Source organism: Tachyglossus aculeatus, chromosome 5, assembly GCF_015852505.1.
Source record: "Tachyglossus aculeatus isolate mTacAcu1 chromosome 5, mTacAcu1.pri, whole genome shotgun sequence".
Lineage (NCBI taxonomy): Eukaryota > Metazoa > Chordata > Mammalia > Monotremata > Tachyglossidae > Tachyglossus > Tachyglossus aculeatus.
The window spans coordinates 36581099-36600747 of NC_052070.1; the positions used below are offsets into that span (position 1 = coordinate 36581099).

Genomic DNA, 19649 nt, shown 5'->3' on the forward strand with positions numbered 1-19649 from the left:
TTAAGTGACTTGCCCAAAGTCACACGGCCGACAAGTGGCGGAGCTGGGATTAGAAACCATGACCTCTGACTCCCAAGCCCGAGCTCTTTCCACTGAGCCAGCCACGCTGCTTCTCTAGTAGAGGGAGGGGACTCAGGTTTACTGAGCAAAAAGCATCAATAGTAAACCACTTCTGTATTTTTAACCAAGAAAACTCTACGGATACGCTACCAGAATGATTGCAGATGGAGAGTTGGGCATGCTGGGAGAGTTGTCCATGGAGTCCGTACGGCGCAGAGATGATTCTATAGCATAATACAAGACAAAACTGGCACAGAGAAGTTAAGGCACAGAGAAGTCAAGTAACTTGTGTAAAGTCACACAGCTGACAAGTGGCAGAACTAGGATTAGAACCCATGACCTCTGACTCCAAGCCATTGCTCTTTCCACTAAGCCAGGCTGCTTCCCATTTCTGAGCTAGGTGCCTGCTCGCACCTGCTCCTAGCACACCCTACTCCTACTCAAGCACTTAGTACAGTGCTCTGCACACAGTAAGCGCTCAATAAATACGACGGAATGAATGAATGCCTGTCCCCTGCCATGTGCATCCTGCACCCCGTATCCCATAGAGGCTGGCTTTGGGGGGCTCCCTGCAGACCATGCAGTGCTCCGTGCATCTCTCAGGGGCCCTTGGGGACTGAGGGGAGAGGAATTGGTCCTTCCCCTGCAGAGATTATCCAGTGATTGTGTGGGACAGGGGGTGTGGAGAGAGAGGGGGAGGGAGAGAGGACTGTAGTGGACTGCAGAATGAGGGGAGACAGCTCAAGCCCAGAACACACAGGTGAGAGAGATGTGACTGGAAATATCATCACCCAAGGGGTGAAGGAAGCTAGTGGGAGAGAGGTGAGTGAGGTGGGGTTCTAAGTTGCCCAGACAACTCTCCCCTGGAAAGCCCTAACCCCTTCAGCTCCTCTCCGCTTCCATATTAATAATAATAATAATAATAATAATGATGGCATTTATTAAGTGCTTACTATGTGCAAAGCACTGTTCTAAGCGCTGGGGAGGTTACAAGGTGATCAGATTGTCCCATGGGGGGCTCACAGTCTTCATCCCCATTTTCCAGATGAGGTCACTGAGGCCCAGAGAAGTGACTTGCCCAAAGTCACACAGCTGACAATTGGCGGAGCTGAGATTTGAACCCATGACCTCTGACTCCAAAGCCCGTGCTTTTTTTTTGAGCCACGCTGTTTCTATTCTTTATCTTTCTTAGGAGACGTGTCTAATTGGCTGATATTCTTTATCATTCTTATGAGATGTGTCTAATTTGGCCCTCTGGGTGGGTGTGTGTGCGTGAACGGATGTGTATTCTGGATGGGGCAGGTCCAGGCTGTCTTGAGTCCCAGTTCTGGCAGGGTTTTGGGGTGTCCCCCTGCTCCCCTCAGTAGCAACTCCCTTCAGCCGCCCCCGCCAAAGGGAGAAACGACTTTGTCTCCAAGCTGCATCAGAAGGACAACTGTCGGACGCTGCGGCAAGGGTGATGGGGGAGGCACCCCAACTCTCCTCCAGACTCCCTCTCGCAGATGCCCTGGGGTCTCAGTGGTTGGAGGGGGGACGGGGGGAGGGTGCACTCTTGAACAAATGCCCCTTCTAGACTGTGAGCCCGCTGTTGGGTAGGGACCGTCTCTAGATGTTGCCAACTTGTACTTCCCAAGCGCTTAGTACAGTGCTCTGCACACAGTAAGCGCTCAATAAATACGATTGAATGAATGAATGAATGAAAATGCTCCAGAATGAAGTATCAGAATAAATAATTGATTGCACCACTGAATATAGATGAGAGGCAGTGTTGCCTAATGGATGGAGCACAGAGTCAGAAGGACCTGGGTTCTAATCCCAGCACCATCGCTTTTCGGCTGTGTGACCTTGGGCAAGTCACTTTACTTCTCTGTACCTCAGTTCCCTCGTCTGTAAAATGGGGATTGAGCCTGTGAGCCCTGTGTGGGATATGGACTGTGTCCAACTTGATTAGCTTGCATGTCTGCTGTGTGACCTTGGGCAAGCCACTTAACATCTCGGAGCCCCAGTTACATCATCTGTAAAATGGGGATGACGACTGTGAGCCCCAAGCGGGGCAACCTGATCACTTTGTATCCCCTCAGAACTTAGAACAGTGCTTTGCACATAGTAGGCGCTTAACAAATGCCATTATTATTATCTACTCCAGTGCTAAGTACAGGGTCTGGCACATAATAAGCACTTTATATATATATATAACAATAGATATATTATATATTATAATAATATATTTATGTTGTATATTATAATAATATATTTATATTATACATTAGAATAATATAGTATGTATGTGTATGTATATCTATATATGTATGTATATATTATTATAATAATATAGTATATATGTGTGTATATATCTATATATGTGTATATATATATCTGTGTGTATATCTATGTATATTTCAATGTGTGTGTATATATACATATACATACATCTCTTATACATGTAAGTATACATATACTTATACATATCATATACATGTTACATATCTTAACTGCAAGGATGGATATAAATAAACAAGCATTAGAGGTGACTGTTGGGGTTATATGAGTCAGAGCATTGAGCATAAATCAGGATACACTACCTGGAGAAGCAAATTGGTCTAGCGGAAAGAGCCCTGGCCCAGGAGTCAGGGTAACTGGGTTTCAATCCAGGCTCCACTATTTGCCGGCTACGTGACCTTGGGCAAGTCATTTCACTTCTCTGGTCCTCAGTTTCCTCGTCTGTAAAATGGGGATTCAACACCTGTTCCCCACTCCCCCTTGGACTGTGAACAAAGACTGCGTCTGAGCTGGATGTCTGGTACCTACTCCGGGGCTTGGCACGTAGTATGTGCAAATATCACTAGAGGAGGTGGGATGGGAGGGGAGCCGTGAATGTGGGAAGGACTGAGATGGGGCAGATTTTGGCTTTCGGAAGCCAGGATCCCGCAGGACCGGGTCTGCCCCGCTAATCCCATGAAGGGTAGAGAACCATCACCTTCCTGAAAGGAATAATAATAATGATGGCATTTATTAAGCACTCACTATGTGCAAAGCACTGTTCTAAGCGCTGAGAAGGTTACAAGGTGATCAGGTTGTCCCACGGGGGGCTCACAGTCTTAATCCCCATTTTACAGGTGAGGGAACTGAGGCCCAGAGAAGTGAAGTGACTTGCCCGCCAAGCTGGCTCTCTTTCTCCCTTCAAGGCCCTGCTGAGAGCTCACCTCCTCCAGGAGGCCTTCCCACACTGAGCCCCTTCCTTCCTCTCCCCCTCGTCCCCCTCTCCATCCCCCCATCTTACCTCCTTCCCTTCCCCACAGCACCTGTATATATGTATATATGGTTGTACATATTTATTACTCTATTTATTTATTTATTTATTTTACTTGTACATTTCTATCCTATCTATTTTATTTTGTTGGTACGTTTGGTTCTGTTCTCTGTCTCCCCCTTTTAGACTGTGAGCCCACTGTTGGGTAGGGACTGTCTCTATGTGTTGCCAATTTGTACTTCCCAAGCGCTTAGTACAGTGCTCTGCACATAGTAAGCGCTCAATAAATACGATTGATTGATTGATTGATTGCCCAAAGTCACCCAGCTGACAGTTGGTGGAGCGGGGATTTGAACCCATGACCTCTGACTCCAAAGCCCAGGCTCTTTCCACTGAGCCACGCTAGTGGGCCTGAATCTATTGTGCCTCCTTTCCCCCATCGTCCCCCACCAACCACACCTTAACTCAGGGAGCAGGGGGGGAGTTTCTCCCCCCAATCCACTGGTGTCCCTAGGAATGGGTGAAGGGAAATAGGTTTCGAGTCTTCCCTGCTGGGCCTGTCCCTCCTGCCCTTCTCCTGGTTGATAATCCCGGGCCAGCGGATCCTGGAAGAGCAGGCTCAGGATAAGGCCGACCCCTACTGGCCCACCCCCGCTTCATCTGGAGTAGACTGAGCAACCCCCGACCGGTTGCCGGACCCCCAGTTTTCCTAGCCCAGAAGGTGGTCCCAAAGCCAACCGCCTTCCAGTCAGAATCTCAACCCTGCAGCTACATTAGAGGCTGTGAGCCCGTTGTCGGGTAGGGATGGTCTCTATCTGCTGCCGAATTGTACTTTCCAAGCGCTTAGTACAGTGCTCTGCCTGGCTGGCCCAAAAGGTGGTCCCAAAGCCAATCGCCTTCCAGTCAGAATCTCAACCCTGTAGCTACATTAGAGGCTGTGAGCCCGTTGTCGGGTAGGGATGGTCTCTATCTGTTGCCGAATTACACTTTCCAAGCGCTTAGTACAGTGCTCTGCCTGGCTGGCCCTGAAGGTGGTCCCAAAGCCAACCGCCTTCCAGTCAGAATCTCAACCCTGCAGCTACATTAGAGGCTGTGAGCCCGTTGTCGGGTAGGGATGGTCTCTATCTGCTGCCGAATTGTACTTTCCAAGCGCTTAGTACAGTGCTCTGCCTGGCTGGCCCTGAAGGTGGTCCCAAAGCCAACCGCCTTCCAGTCAGAATCTCAAACCTGCAGCTACATTAGAGGCTGTGAGCCCCTTGTCGGGTAGGGATGGTCTCTATCTGCTGCCGAATTGTACTTTCCAAGCGCTTAGTACAGTGCTCTGCCTGGCTGGCCCTGAAGGTGGTCCCAAAGCCAACCGCCTTCCAGTCAGAATCTCAACCCTGTAGCTACATTAGAGGCTGTGAGCCCGTTGTCGGGTAGGGATGGTCTCTATCTGTTGCCGAATTACACTTTCCAAGCGCTTAGTACAGTGCTCTGCCTGGCTGGCCCTGAAGGTGGTCCCAAAGCCAACCGCCTTCCAGTCAGAATCTCAACCCTGCAGCTACATTAGAGGCTGTGAGCCCGTTGTCGGGTAGGGATGGTCTCTATCTGTTGCCGAATTGTACTTTCCAAGCGCTTAGTACAGTGCTCTGCCTGGCTGGCCCGGAAGGTGGTCCCAAAGCCAACCGCCTTCCAGTCAGAATCTCAACCCTGCAGCTACATTAGAGGCTGTGAGCCATTGTCGGGTAGGGATGGTCTCTATCTGTTCCCGAATTGTACTTTCCAAGCGCTTAGTACAGTGCTCTGCACACAGTAAACACTCAGTAAATACGATTGAATGAATTAGAAGCTGTGAGCCTGTTGGGTAGGGATTGTCTCTAACTGTTGCCAGCACTTGTACAGTGTGTAGAGAAGCAGCGTGGCTCAGTGGAAAGAGCACGGGCTTTGGAGTCAGAGGTCATGGGTTCGAATCCCACTCTGCCACATGTCTGCTGTGTGACCTTGGGCAAGTCACTTAACTTCTCTGAGCCTCAGTTACCTCATCTGTAAAATGGGGATTAGGACTGTGAGCCCCAAATGGGACAACCTGATCACCATGTATCCCCCCCAGTGCTTAGAACAGTGCTTTATACATAGTAAGTGCTTAGCAAATGCCAACATTATTATTATTACAGTGCTCTGCACACAGTAAGCACTCAATAAATACGATTGAATGAATGAGTTAGGGGAGAGGCCTCAGTCCCAGGAGAGTCCAGGGGCTGGGGCAAGCAACCTTTCGCCACCCTGCAATCCCATCGAGGCCGGCCTCTTCTCTCCACCACCCACTAACCTTCCTTATTGCCCCACCCTAGCCCCAGGTTCCCAGGAGTGATGACTCCACCTCCCCACTAAGCCCAAGCTGAGTCTTAGGTGGAAGCCCTGGAGCTGCTCCCCAAGAGATCAGCTGAGCTTGAAAGCTCCCAAGTCCCTCAAATGGGGAGCACTGGAAGCGCCTGCCCCAGCTCTGCCCAGGCTGAACAGCTTTGGCCCAGCACAGGTTCCAGATTCATTCATCTAATCGTATTTATTGAGCACTTACTGTGTGCAGAGCACTGTACTAAGCGCTTGGGAAGTACAAGTCGGTAACGTATACTCACCCTTGGCTTCAAGGCTGTCCATCACCTCGCCCCCTCATACCTCACCTCCCTTCTCTCCTTCTCCAGCCCAGCCCACACTCTCCACTCCTCTGCTGCTAATCTCCTCCCTGTGCCTCCTTCTCGCCTGTCCTGCCGTCGACCCCCCGCCCACATCCTCCCCCTGGCCCGGAATGCACTCCCTCCCCACACCTGGCCAAGCTAGCTCTCTTCCTCCTTTCAGAGCCCTACTGAGAGCTCACCTCCTCCAGGAGGCCTTCCTACACTGAGCCTCCTCCTTCGACTCCCCCTCCCCATCCCTCCCGCCTTACCTCCTTCCCCTCCCCACAGTACCTGTATATATGTTTGTATGTATTTATTACTCTATTTTATTTGTACATATTTATTCTATTGATTTTATTTTGTTAATATGTTTTGTTTCGTTCCTTGTCTCCCCCTTCTAGACTGTGAGCCCACTGTTGGGTAGGGACCATCTCTATATGTTGCCAACTTGTACTTCCCAAGCGCTTAGTACAGTGCTCTGCACACAGTAAGTGCTCAATAAATATGATTGATTGATTGATTGATTAGTACACAAGCGCTTAGTACAGTGCTCAGCACACAGTAAGCGCTCAATAAATACGATTGAATGAATGAATGAATATAGAGACAGTGCCTACCCAGCAACGGGCTCACGGTCTAGAAGGGGGAGACAGACAACAAAACAAAACATGTAGATGGGTGTCAAAATCATCAGAACAAATAGAATAAAAGCTATACACACATTATTAACAAAATAAATAGAATAGTAAATATGTACAAGTAAGAGAGTAATAAATCTGTACAAATATATATACAAGTACTGGGGGGAGGGAAGGAGGAGGGAGGAGGAGAGGAAAAAGGGGGCTCAGTGTGAGAAGGCCTCCTGGAGGAGGTGAGCTCTCAGTAGGGCTTTGAAGGGAGGAAGAGAGCTAGGTTGGTGGATCCAAGTGAATTTGTGCTGTCCCTTCCCTCTGTCCCATCCCACTTCCCGCTCCCCGGAAGGCCGCTGGGAAGAGGAGGCCGGAGAGGAGGCCGGCCTACCTGCAGGGCCTCAGCGACTGACCGCTCCCTCGGTCTGTGCCTCCCCAGATACCTGGCCAAGCTGTCCTCGGTGGGGAGCATCTCGGAGGAGGAGACCTGCGAGAAGCTGAAGGGACTGATCCAGCGGCAAGTACAGATGTGCAAGAGGAACCTGGAGGTGATGGATTCCGTGCGGCGGGGAGCACAGCTGGCCATCGAGGAGTGCCAGTACCAATTCCGCAACCGCCGCTGGAACTGCTCCACCCTGGACACGCTGCCCGTCTTCGGCAAGGTGGTGACGCAAGGTGAGGGGAAACAGAGTCTCCGTCGTGCAGAGCCTCATGCCCACTCGCACACGTCCTCGCCTCTCAACGGTTACAGGGCTGGCGGCTGGCACACAAACTGGCACTCCGAGCAGGTGATCCCGTCCTTGGGAGGCAGCGTGGTTTAGTGGATAAAGTCATCATCATCATCAATCGTATTTATTGAGCACTTACTGTGTGCAGAGCACTGTCCTAAGTGCTTGGGAAGTACAAGTTGGCAACATATAGAGACAGTCCCTACCCAGCAGTGGGCTCACAGTCTAAAAGGGGGAGACAGAGAACAAAACCAAACTTACTAACAAAATAAAATAACTAGAATAGATATGTACAAGTAAAATAAATAAATAGAGTAATAAATATGTACAAACATGTATACATATATACAGGTGCTGTGGGGAAGGGAAGGAGGTAAGATGGGGGGATGGAGAGGGGGACGAGGGGGCGAGGAAGGAAGGGGCTCAGTCTGGGAAGGCCTCCTGGAGGAGGTGAGCTCTCAGTAGGGCCTTGAAGGGAGGAAGAGAGCTAGCTTGGCGGATGGGCAGAGGGAGGGCATTCCAGGCCCGGGGAATGACGTGGGACGGGGGTCGATGGAGGGACAGGCGAGAACGAGGCCCGGTGAGGAGATTAGCGGCAGAGGAGCGGAGGGTACGGGGTGGGCTGGAGAAGGAGAGAAGGGAGGTGAGGTAGGAGGGGGTGAGGTGGTGGAGAGCCTTGAAGCCCACGGTGAGGAGTTTCTGCCTGATGCGCAGATTGATTGGTAGCCACTGGAGATTTTTGAGGAGGGGAGTAATATGCCCAGAGCGTTTCTGGACAAAGATAATCCGGGCAGCAGCATGAAGTATGGATTGAAGTGGGGAGAGACACGAGGATGGGAGATCAGAGAGAAGGCTGATGCAGTAGTCCAGACGGGATAGGATGAGAGCTTGAATGAGCAGGGTAGCGGTATGGATGGAGAGGAAAGGGCGGATCTTGGCAGTGTTGCGGAGCTGAGACTGGCAGGTTTTGGTGACAGCTTGGATGTGAGGGGTGAATGAGAGAGCGGAGTCGAGGATGACACCACGGTTGCGGGCTTGTGAGATGGGAAGGATGATAGTGCCATCAACAGAGATGGGAAAGTCAGGGAGAGGGCCAGGTTTGGGAGGGAAGACAAGGAGTTCAGTCTTGGACATGTTGAGCTTTAGGTGGCGGGCAGACATCCAGATGGAGATGTCCTGAAGGCAGGAGGAGATGTGAGCCTGGAGAGAGGGGGAGAGAGCAGGGGCAGAGATTTAGATCTGGGTGTCATCAGCATAGAGATGATAGCTGAAGCCATGGGAGCGAATGAGGTCACCAAGGGAGTGCGTGTAGATCGAGAACAAAATCGGACCAAGCACTGAACCTTGGGGAACCCCCACAGTAAGAGGATGGGAGGGGGTGGAGGAGCCTGCAAAAGAGACTTAGAAAGAACGACCGGAGAGGTAAAAGGAGAACCAGGAGAGGATGGAGTCTGTGAAGCCAAGGTTGGATAGCGTGTTGAGGAGAAGGGGGTGGTCCACAGTGTCGAAGGCAGCTGAGAGGTCGAGGAGGATTAGGACAGAGTATGAGCCGTTGGATTTGGCAAGCAGGAGGTCATTGGTGACCTTTGAGAGTCACCATGGTTTAGTGGATAGAGCCCGGTTCTGGAAGTTAGAAGGTCGTGGGTTCTAATTCTGGCTCCGCCACTTGTCCACTGTGTGACCTTGGGCCAGTTGCTTCACTGTGCCTCAGTTACCTCTTCTGTAAAAAACGCGGATTAAGAGTACAAAATGGGACAGGGACTGTGTCCAAATTAATTAACTTGTATCTCCCCCATTCATTCATTCAATCGCATTTATTGAGCGCTTACTGTGTGCAGAGCACTGTACTAAGCACTTGGGAAGTACAAGTTGGCAACATATAGAGACGGTCCCTATCCAACAGTGGGCTCATTCATTCATTCATTCAATCGTATTTATTGAACACTTACTGTGTGCAGAACACTGTACTAAGCGCTTGGGAAGTACAAATTGGCAATGTATAGAGACGGTCCATACCCAGCAGCGGGCTCATTCATTCATTCAATCAATCGTATTTATTGAGCACTTACTGTGTGCAGAGCACTGTACTAAGCGCTTGGGAAGTACAAGTTGGCAACATATAGAGATGGACTCTACCCAACAGCGGGCTCACAGTCTACAAGGGAGAGACAGACAACAAAACAAAACATATTAACAAAAAATAAATAGAATAAATATGTACAAGCTAGAGTAATAAATACGTACAAACCCCAGAGCTTACAACAGTGCTTGGCACATAGTAAGCGCTTAACGAGTAGCATAATTATTTTGTAATTATTGTCAGCACTTAGAACAGTGCTTTGCACATAGTATGTGCTTAATAAATGCCATTATTATTATTCATTCATTCATTCATTAAATCGTATTTATTGAGTGCTTACTGTGGGCAGAGCACTGTACTAAACGCTTGGGAAGTACAAGTTGGCAACATATTGCCATTATTTCCTGGCCCCGCTCCTAGCATGGGATGAGGGGACAGCCAGGTCACAGAGGTGGAGAGAATGCCTGGCGGCCCTTGCGGAGCTTGGTACTTTGTCAGCTTTCGACTCCATGATCTCAGTGTACAAACTCTCCTACATGCCAGTGGATGTGCCAATACGTCCACCTGCAGCTGGGCATGAGTCCCAAAGCTATGACTGGCAAGGCAGTAGGGGAAAGGGTGGTACTGAGGAAGGTGAGCCCCTGCTGATTTCTGTAAACTCCTGGATTGGCTTAGTGGAGGATCAGTTATAGGTATTTATTGAACACAAGTTAGGCATGTACTAGAGCCTTGGAAAAGCACAACAGAAGAATGAGATGCATTCCCCGCTCACCAGGAGCTTACACTCTAATGGGAGAGGCAGCTATGAAAATATTTATAAATAACATAATCAGAAAAAATGACTGCAAAATTGATGATACGTAAGTGTTGGGGAGGGCATTTTTAAATTATGTAAGTGTTAGAACCGCTAACTGGGGGGAAGCAGCAGTGGAAAAAAGCCTGGGTCTCGGAGTTAGGAGACCCAGGTTCTAATCCTGACTCCACCACATATCTGCAGTGTAACCGTCACTTAACTTCTCTGGGAAGCCCAAGGTGGGACAGGGACTGTGTCCAAATTAACTTGTATCTACCCCAGAGCTTAGAACAGTGCTTGACACATAGTAAGTGCTTAATGAGTAGCATAATTATTTTTTAATTATTATTTCCTGGCCCCACCCCCAGCATGGGGAGAGGGGACAGCCAGCGAAGCAGCGTGGCTCAGTGGAAAGAGCCCGGGCTTTGGAGTCAGAGGTCATGGGTTCAAACCCCAGCTCCACCAATTGTCAGCTTTGTGACTTTGGGCAAGTCATTTAACTTCTCTGGGCCTCAGTTACCTCATCTGTAAAATGGGGATTAAGACTGTGAGCCCCCCGAGGGACACCTTGTAACCTCCCCAGCACTTAGAACAGTGCTTTGCACATAGTAAGTGCTTAATAAATGTCATTATTATCATTATTATTATTATTCAGTTGCTTCATCTGTAAAAATGGGGATACGCTACCTGTTTTCCCTCCCCTTCATTCATTCAATCATATTTATTGAGCACTTACTGTGTGCAGAGCTCTATACTAAGCGCTTGGGAAGTACAAGTTGGCAACATATAGAGACGGTCCCTACTCAACAATGGGCTCACAGTCTAGAAGAGATTGTGAGCCCCATGTAGGTCAGGGACTGTGCCTAATCTTCTTAGATTGCAACCATCCCAGAGTTTAGTACAGTGCTTGGTACAAACATAGTAAGCACTTGAGAAATATCACAATTATTATTAACATCATTAGTAGTAGTAGTTGTAGTTGTTGGAATGTAGTGGTAATGGTATTTTTTAAGTGTTCACCATGGTGCAGAGCCATTTCTAAGTGCTGGAAAATAATAATAATCATTGTGGTATTTGTATACTGTGTACCAAGGAGTGAACTAAGCACTGGGTTAGATAAAAGACAATTACTTCCCACATGAGGCTCAGACTAAGTAGGAGGCAGAACAGGTAATGAATCCCCATTGTACAGATGAGCGAACTGAGGCATGGAGAAGTTAAATGACTTGTCCAAGTTCACAACAGCAGGTAAGTGGTAAAGCCGGGATTAGCAACCAGGTCTTCTGATTCCCAGGTCCATGCTCTTCCCACTAGGCCACACTGTTAGAATTCATAGGGGGGAATTAGATCTGGTCCCTGGCCCTTAAGGGGATCAATCAATCGATCATATTTACTGCTCACTTATTGTGTACAGAGCACTGTACTAAGCACTTGGTAGTAGTGTAACAGAGTTGGCTTCTAGACTGTGAGCCCGTTGGGTAGGGATTGTCTCTATTTGTTGCCGGATTGTACTTTCCAAGCACTTAGTACAGTGCTCTGCACACAGTAAGTGCTCGATAAATATGATATAATCGGGAGTAGGGCTAGAGACAGACACATCAGGAGTGATGAAACAATAAAACACTCTAGGCTGTAAGCTTGTTGTGGGCAGGGAATTTGTCTGTTATATTGTATTCTCCCAAGTGCTCTGCACACAGTAAGCACTCAATAAAAACTAATAATAATAATGGCATTTGTTAAGTGCTTACTATGTGCCAAGCACTGTTCTAAGCACTGGGGAGGTTACAAGGTGATCAGGTTGTCCCACAGGGGGCCCACAGTTTTAATCCCCATTTTACAGATGAGGTAACTGAGGCACAGAGAAGTGAAGTGACTTGTCCAAAGTCACACAGCTGACAGTTGGCGAAGCCGGAATTTGAACCCATGACCTGTGACTCCAAAGCCTGTGCTGTTTCCACCGAGCCATGCTACTTCTGAATGCCCAAAGCAACATGAAGACAAGGACAAATTGACAGAATACAAGCAAAAATGAGCAGGGTGCTGTGACTAGGGAGCAGAATTTCGGGCTCCTTATGGCTCAGAATTCAAGGCTCACCCGTGGCCATGGAGAGCACTCCAGCGGACACCAGTCTTCCAAGGATTTTGTGGGAGCCTCAGGTTGTGAATGTTTTTCTCTTCCCCGCCAGAGTGGTGGAAGGAGAGATGGGACAGAGTCTCCTTGATGGCACGGAGGAGGAGAGTCAGTTCCCAGAGAGGCAGCGTGGCTGGCTGGCTGACGAGGGGATGGAAAGAGGATGCAGCAGAAATCTTTATAATAATAATAATGATTGCATTTATTAAGCGCTTACTATGTGCAAAGCAATAGAACTATTGCTTATCCTAGCCCCTTTTTCTTTCTTCCTCTTATCTGTAATTAGTTTAGTTAATAATACTAGTAATAATGGCATTTATTAAGCGCTTACTATGTGCAAAGCACTGTTCTAAGCACTGGAGAAGTTACAAGGTGATCAGGTTGTCCCACGGGGTGGTGGGGGGGTGGGGTGTCACAGTCTTAATCCCCATATTACAGATATCTGAGGCACAGAGAAGTGAAGTGACAACCAAAGTCACACAGCTGACAATTGGCGGAGCTGGGATTTGAACCTGTGACCTCAGGCTCCAAAGCCCGGGGTCTTTATCTGGGTCCTGTGGCACCCAGAGGATCTGGGAGGAGGAGACTTTGGTCCAGGGAGGGGAGGCGGTAGTTACCAGTTGCTTCGCTCAGCTATGGTGGAGAGCGGCGTCCTAGGAAGTGCTAGCATCTCTTCAGGCTTTTCATGACTCAGGGAACCACTAGCCACATTCATTCACTCATTCATTCATTCAATTGTATTTATTGGGCGCTTACTGTGTGCAGAGCACTGTACTAAGCGCTTGGGAAGTACAATTTGGCAACATATAGAGACGGTCCCTACCCAACAGTGGGCTCACAGTCTAGAAGGGGGAGACGGAGAACAAAACATATTAACGGAATAAAATAGATAGAATAAATATGTACAAGTAAAATAGGGTAATAAATACGTACAAACATATATACATACATACAGGTGCTGTGGGGAAGGGAAGGAGATAAGGTGCGGGGAATGGAGGGGGGAGGAGGGGGAGAGGAAGGAGGGGGCTCAGAGAGATGATGGGGCCCTTCAGTGCCTGGTGCAGTGTTGCCAGGGTAACGGACCAGTGGAGTTGAGTTCTCACTGTTTCTTCCCTCCTGGCATGAGTTTGGGCGAGCGGAGGGACAAGGATTGAAGGACAGGTATCTCCTAGCTGCTAGGGCCCCAGACTGAGCCACTGAACATCCGTTAAGCAATTATCGACTTGTATTTTCCTCAGAACTTAGTCCAGCATCTGGTCCACAGTCCAATGCTGTAAATGAAAATAAGAATAATCAATCAACCAATCAGTGGTATTTACTGAGCACTATGTGCAGGGCATTCATCATTTCATTCCATTGTATTAAATGAGCGCTTACTGTGTGCTGAGCATGGTACAAAGCCCTTGGGAAGTACAAGTCAGCAACATATAGAGATGGTCCCTACCCAACAACAGGCTCACAGTCTAGAAGGGGGAAGAGCAGTGTGCTAAGCACTAGAGTACAATACAACAGAATCAGCAGACCCATTCCCTGTCTATAACGAGCTTTCAGTCTAGAGACGAGCTTTGCATGCAAGGTCCAGCCCAGAGAGGGGCTGTCATTCAATGAATCAATTGTATTTTTTGAGTGCTTACTGTGTAGAGAGAACTGTACTAAATAATAATAATAATAATGATAATGGTATCTGTTAAGTGCTTACTATGTGCAAGGAACTCTTCTAAGCGCTGGAGAGCTAACAAGGTGATCAGGTTGTCCCACGTGGGGCTCACAATCTTAATCCCCATTTTACAGATGAGGGAACTGAGGCCCAGAGAAGTTAAGTGACTTGCTCAAAGTCACACAGCTGGTAAGTGGTGGAGCAGGGATTAGAACTCATGACCTCTGGCTCCCAGGCCCGTTAGAGTACAATAGAGCAGATTTGATAGACACGGTCCCTACCCACAGTGAGTTCAGAGTCTAGACGGGGAGACAGACATTAATATAACTATGGATATAAATAAAATAAATAAATAAATAAATAACGATGGCATTTGTTAAGCGCTTACTATGTGCAGAGCACTGTTCTATGTGCTGATATTTCATTCAGTCAATCATATTTTTAGACTGTGAGCCCACTGTTGGGTAGGGACTGTCTCTATATGTTGCCAATTTGTACTTCCCAAGCGCTTAGTACAGTGCTCTGCATATAGTAAGCGCTCAATAAATACGATTGATGATATTTATTGAGCGCTTGCTGTGTGCGGAGCACTGTACTAAGCACTTGATGTGTACATAAGTGCTATGGAAACGAGAGCGAGCAAATCAGGGCAGTGTCTCGGTGGGGCGGGACTGGACCCCCACCAGGGGTGGACCCTGGGATTCTGTCCTAATCCTGGCCCTCTACATCACGTCAGCTTGCCCGCAGCAGTCATTCATTCATTCAATCGTATTTATTGAGCGCTTACTGTGTGCAGAGCACTGTACTAAGCGCTTGGGAAGTACAGTATCAAGACTTGGCCCCTGGGGCCCCTAGAGCGGTGCAGGAGAGGAGCATGGAAGCTCAGGAAAGCTAGGGTGGAGGGTGGGGACTGGGGTTAGACGGGGGATCAATCAATCAATCAATCGTATTTATTGAGCGCTTACTGTGTGCAGAGCACTGTACTAAGCGCAGGAGAGAAGGCTTGGAGTATCAGTTTTAGGGGGGCTGCTCCAGTGATTCCTCCACGTTCTTCTAGCTTTCCAGCTCTTGTGTATTCTCTCCCAGTGCTTAGTACAGTGCTCTGCACACAGTAAGCACTTAATAAATGCTATTGCTACGACTCCTTGAGAGTAGGGATACAATCTAATAATAATAATGGCATTTATTAAGCACTTACTATGTGCAAAGTACTCTTCTAAGCGCTGGGTAGGTTACAAGGTGATCAGATTGTCCCACAGGGGGCTCACCGTCTTAATTCCCATTTTACAGATGGGGGAACTGAGGCCCAGAGAAGTTAAGTGACTTGCCCAAAGTCACACGGCTGACAATTGGCGGAGCCAGGATTTGAACCCATATCCTCTGACTCCAAAGCCCAGGCTCTTTCCACTGAGTCACGCTGCTACTCGAGCTTTCTCAGACGCTTAGTTTAGTGCTCCTCACACAGTAAATTGCAAACTCCTTGAGGGCAGGAATCATGTTTACCAACTGTATATTAAGACTGTGAGCCCCACGTGGGACAGGGACTGTGTCCGATCCAAATTGCTTGTATCCACCCCAGCGCTTTGTACAGTGCCTGGCACATAGTAAGCGCTTAACAAATACCACACATTATTGGTATTTGCTGTATGCACCAGTTATTGCACCCAGTTGATTTTAAGCTCTTTAAGGGCTGGGACTGGATCTAGTTACTCTGTTGCACTCGCCCAAGAACTCAGTATGGTATTCTGCATCCAGGAAGTGCTCAATAAATACACTGATTGATTGGAAGGATCCCGCCGTCCCCCTCCCAACCCCAAAGACCCCTAAAGTCCTCAAAATGGTACAGGTCCTCAGTGGGTCTATCATCATCATCAATCGTATTTATTGAGCACTTACTGTGTGCACAGCACGGTACTAAGCGCATGGGAAGTATAAATTGGCAACTAAGCAGGATACCTGGATCCCACTCCCAATTCCGTCACCAAAGGAATCCCTTCCATCACTTCCCCAGGCAAGTTGAGGAGCAGCATAGTCTATTGGAAAGAACACGGATCTGGGATTCAGAGGACCCGGGTTCTCATTCCGGCTCCGCCACTTGCCTGCTGCGTGGATCTTGGGTAAGTCACTTCTTCACTGCTCTAGGCCTCAGTTTCCTCGTCTGTAAAATGGGTATTTAGGCCCTGTTCTCCCTCCTTACACTGTGATCCCCGTGTGGGACAGGGACTGCGTCCAACCTGACTCACGCTTTGGTGTCAAAGGTCATGAGTTCAAATCCCTGCTCCGCCAATTGTCAGCTGGGTGACTTTGGGCAAGTCACTTAACTTCTCTGTGCCTCAGTTACCTCATCTGTAAAATGGGGATTAAGACTGTGAGCCCCCCGTGGGACAGCTTGATCACCTTGTTACCTCTCCAGTGCTTAGAACAGTGCTTTACACATAGTAGGTGCTTAATAAATGCCTTATTATTATTATTATTCACATGTATCTACCCCAGCACTTAGAACAGTGCTTGACATACCATAATAAAATAATAATAATAATGGAGAAGCAGCATGGCTCAGTGGAAAGAGCACGGGCTTTGGAGTCAGAGGTCATGGGTTCAAATCCCCGCTCCGCCAATTGTCAGCTGTGTGACTTTGGGCAAGTCACTTCACTTCTCTGGGCCTCAGTTCCCTCACCTGTAAAATGGGGATTAATGTGAGCCCCCCCGTGGGACAACCTGATCACCTTGTAACCTCCCCAGCGCTTAGAACAGTGCTCGGCACATAGTAAGCGCTTAATAAATGCCATCATTATTATTATAAGCACTGGGGTAGATAGAAGGTCATCAGGTTGTCCCACGTTGGGCTCACAGTCTTAATCCCCATTTTACAGGTGAGGCAACTGAGGCACAGAGAAGTTAAGTGATTTGCCCAAAGTCACACAGCTGACAAGAGGCGGAGCCGGAACTCGAACCCACGACCTCTGACTCCCAAGCCCGTGCTCTTTCCAATAAAAGTGGCAAGGCCAGGAGTAGAACCCAGGTCCCTGATTCCCAGGCACATGCTCTCTCCACGAGCCTCTGTTGTGGACTGAGGTAAGCCGCTTTAGCTCCCAGGCCTGCCGCTCTGATAATAATAACTGCAACTGCGGCATGTGTTAAGCGCTTACCATGTACTAAGCACCGGGGTGGATACAAGCAAATCAAGTTGGACACAGTCCCCGTCCCATGTGGGACTCCCAGCCTCGATCCCCATTTTACAGATGAGGGAACTGAAGCTCAGAGAAGTTCAGTGACTTGCCCAAAGTCACACAGCAGGCAAGCTGGTGGAGCCGGGGTTAAAATCCATGACCCTCTGACTCTCAGCTGCATGATCTATCCATGACACCATGCCGCTTTCCTCTCCGGAAGGGAATCCAGGGTGGCGAGGGGGTCCTGCTTCGCCCTCCCGCTGGCTCCTGGGTCTCTCTGTCAGACACCTGCCACAGCTCTGCTCCTCTATAGTGGTATTTCTGAAGCTCCTTAGCACTGTACTGAGCGCTTAGGACAGCACCGCACCTGTCTACTTGTTCCGTTTTGCTGTTCATCTCCCCCTTCTAGGCAGCGAGCCCGTTGTTGGGTAGGGACTGTATATGTTGCCGAATTGTACTTTCCAACTACTTAGCCCAGGGCTCTGCACGCAGTAAGCGCTCAATCAATATGATTGAATGAATGAACGAGCAAGGAAGTGATGGGCTCCCTGCCCACCGGGCTTTTCATTCATTCAATCGTATTGATTGAGCGCTTACTGTGTGCAGAGCACTGTACTAAGCGCTTGGGAAGTACAAGTTGGCAACATATAGAGACGGTCCCTACCCCACAGTGGGCTTCCCTTCTCACCCGCAAGGACCCCGCTCCGAGGGGGTTGGCGGGTTGCTCCCGCGGCAGGGAGCAAGGCCTCGGTGGCGGGCAACTCGGGTGGGAGCAGGCAGCCGGTGGCCCCACGGAAAGTTTGGGCCACACTGCTGCCCCTAGCCCGAATTCATTCATTCATTCAATCGTATTTATTGAGCGCTTACTGTGTGCAGAGCACTGGACTAAGCACTTGGGAAGTACAAGTTTGCAACATAATAGAGACGGTCCCTACCCAACAGAGGGCTCACAGTCTAGAAGGGGGAGACAGACAACAAAACATATAAACCAAATAAAATAAATAGAATAAACATGTACAAGTAAAATAAATAGAGTAATAAATAAGTAAAAGGCTGGGACGAACCCTTAGAAGTGGAATCCCTGCTACAGTCCTTGAATCTGTAAACTGCCAGGGTCCCATGGGAGTAACTGAAATTAGGCACCTCAAACAATAATATGACATTAGCTAGAGCTTCCCTTCCTTCCCTCCATGCCAAATTTTCTGTGACTGATTTCATACGATTTCTAGCTGGTGTATAATCTGATGGTTAATTCCCATGAGCAAAAACTATTTTCATTTTCTCGCCCTAGCGAGACTGCTGGAGGGCTAATATCCTCTAATGGTAACCACGTATATCTCAAAATAAACCTTAATGGGGAGGCTAAGCTACAGAACAGGGGGGACTAGTAGGAACCTGAGGTGACAAGCTCGGTGCGGCAAACATTCCTCAAAGCTCGAGTCAAGACGGTCACACCTCGCAGAGCGAAAAATTCAATCTGAAATTCGGTTTCAGTCGGATACACTTAAGAGAAGCAGCGTGGCTCAGTGGAAAAGAGCACAGGCTTTGGAGTCGGAGGTCATGGGTTCAAATCCCAGCTCCGCCAATTGTCAGCTGTGTGACTGTGGGCAAGTCACTCTCCCCCTCGTCCCCCTCTCCATCCCCCCCCATCTTACCTCCTTCCCTTCCCCACAGCACCTGTATATATGTTTGTACATATTTATTACTCTATCTATTTATTTATTTTACTTGTACACATCTATTCTATTTATTTTATTTTGTTAGTATGTTTGGTTTTATCTCCCCCTTTTAGACTGTGAGCCCACTGTTGGGTAGGGACTGTCTCAATATGCTGCCAATTTGTACTTCTCAAGCTCTTAGTACAGTGCTCTGCACACAGTAAGCACTCAATAAATACAATTAATGATGATGATGACTTCACTTCTCTGTGCCTCAGTTACCTCATCTGTAAAATGGGGATTAAGACTGTGAGCCTCCCATGGGACAACCTGATCACCTTGTAACCTCCCCAGCGCTTAGAACAGTGCTTTGCACATAGTAAGCGCTTAATAAATGCCATCATCATCATTATTATTATTATTATACAGTGCTTCAGCACGTCGTACGGTGTTTTGGCACATAGAAAGGGCTTATGGCCGCAGACCCACCCTCTCTCCCTGGGTCTTGGCACCGGTGAGAGTTCAGCAGGCAGGACCGAGAGACCCTCTTTGCCCAGGCCCCTGTGGGCACCTGTCTAACCCTGAGTTTCCAGCCCATTTGCTGGGAACGTGCTCTGGGTGCCTGGCAGCTGGCACAGAGAGTGGGCCTGGGGTTGACCAGCCTGGGAGGAGAAGCAGCAGTGTGACTTAGTGGAGAGAGCACAGTACTGGGAGTTGGAGAACCTGCGTCCTCATCCCAGCTCTAATCCCAAGATGTGTGACCTTGGCCAAGTCGCTTAGCTTCTCTAATAATAATAATAATGATGGCATTTGTTAAACGCTTACTATTCATTCAT

The 19649-nt window shown here is 48.5% G+C and overlaps 1 protein-coding gene across 1 annotated transcript in view; it reads left to right on the top strand.

Annotated features, from left to right (window-relative positions):
- Nucleotides 1-214: 214 nt before the first annotated feature.
- WNT4 (Wnt family member 4) overlaps nt 215-19649 on the top strand; it is a 38259-nt gene continuing 18824 nt past the window's right edge. Inside the window, exons 1-3 of the mRNA XM_038747275.1 lie at nt 215-265; nt 1428-1516; nt 7036-7271. Coding sequence (XP_038603203.1) covers nt 215-265; nt 1428-1516; nt 7036-7271 — 376 coding nt within the window. The remainder of the gene's footprint in view (nt 266-1427; nt 1517-7035; nt 7272-19649) is intronic.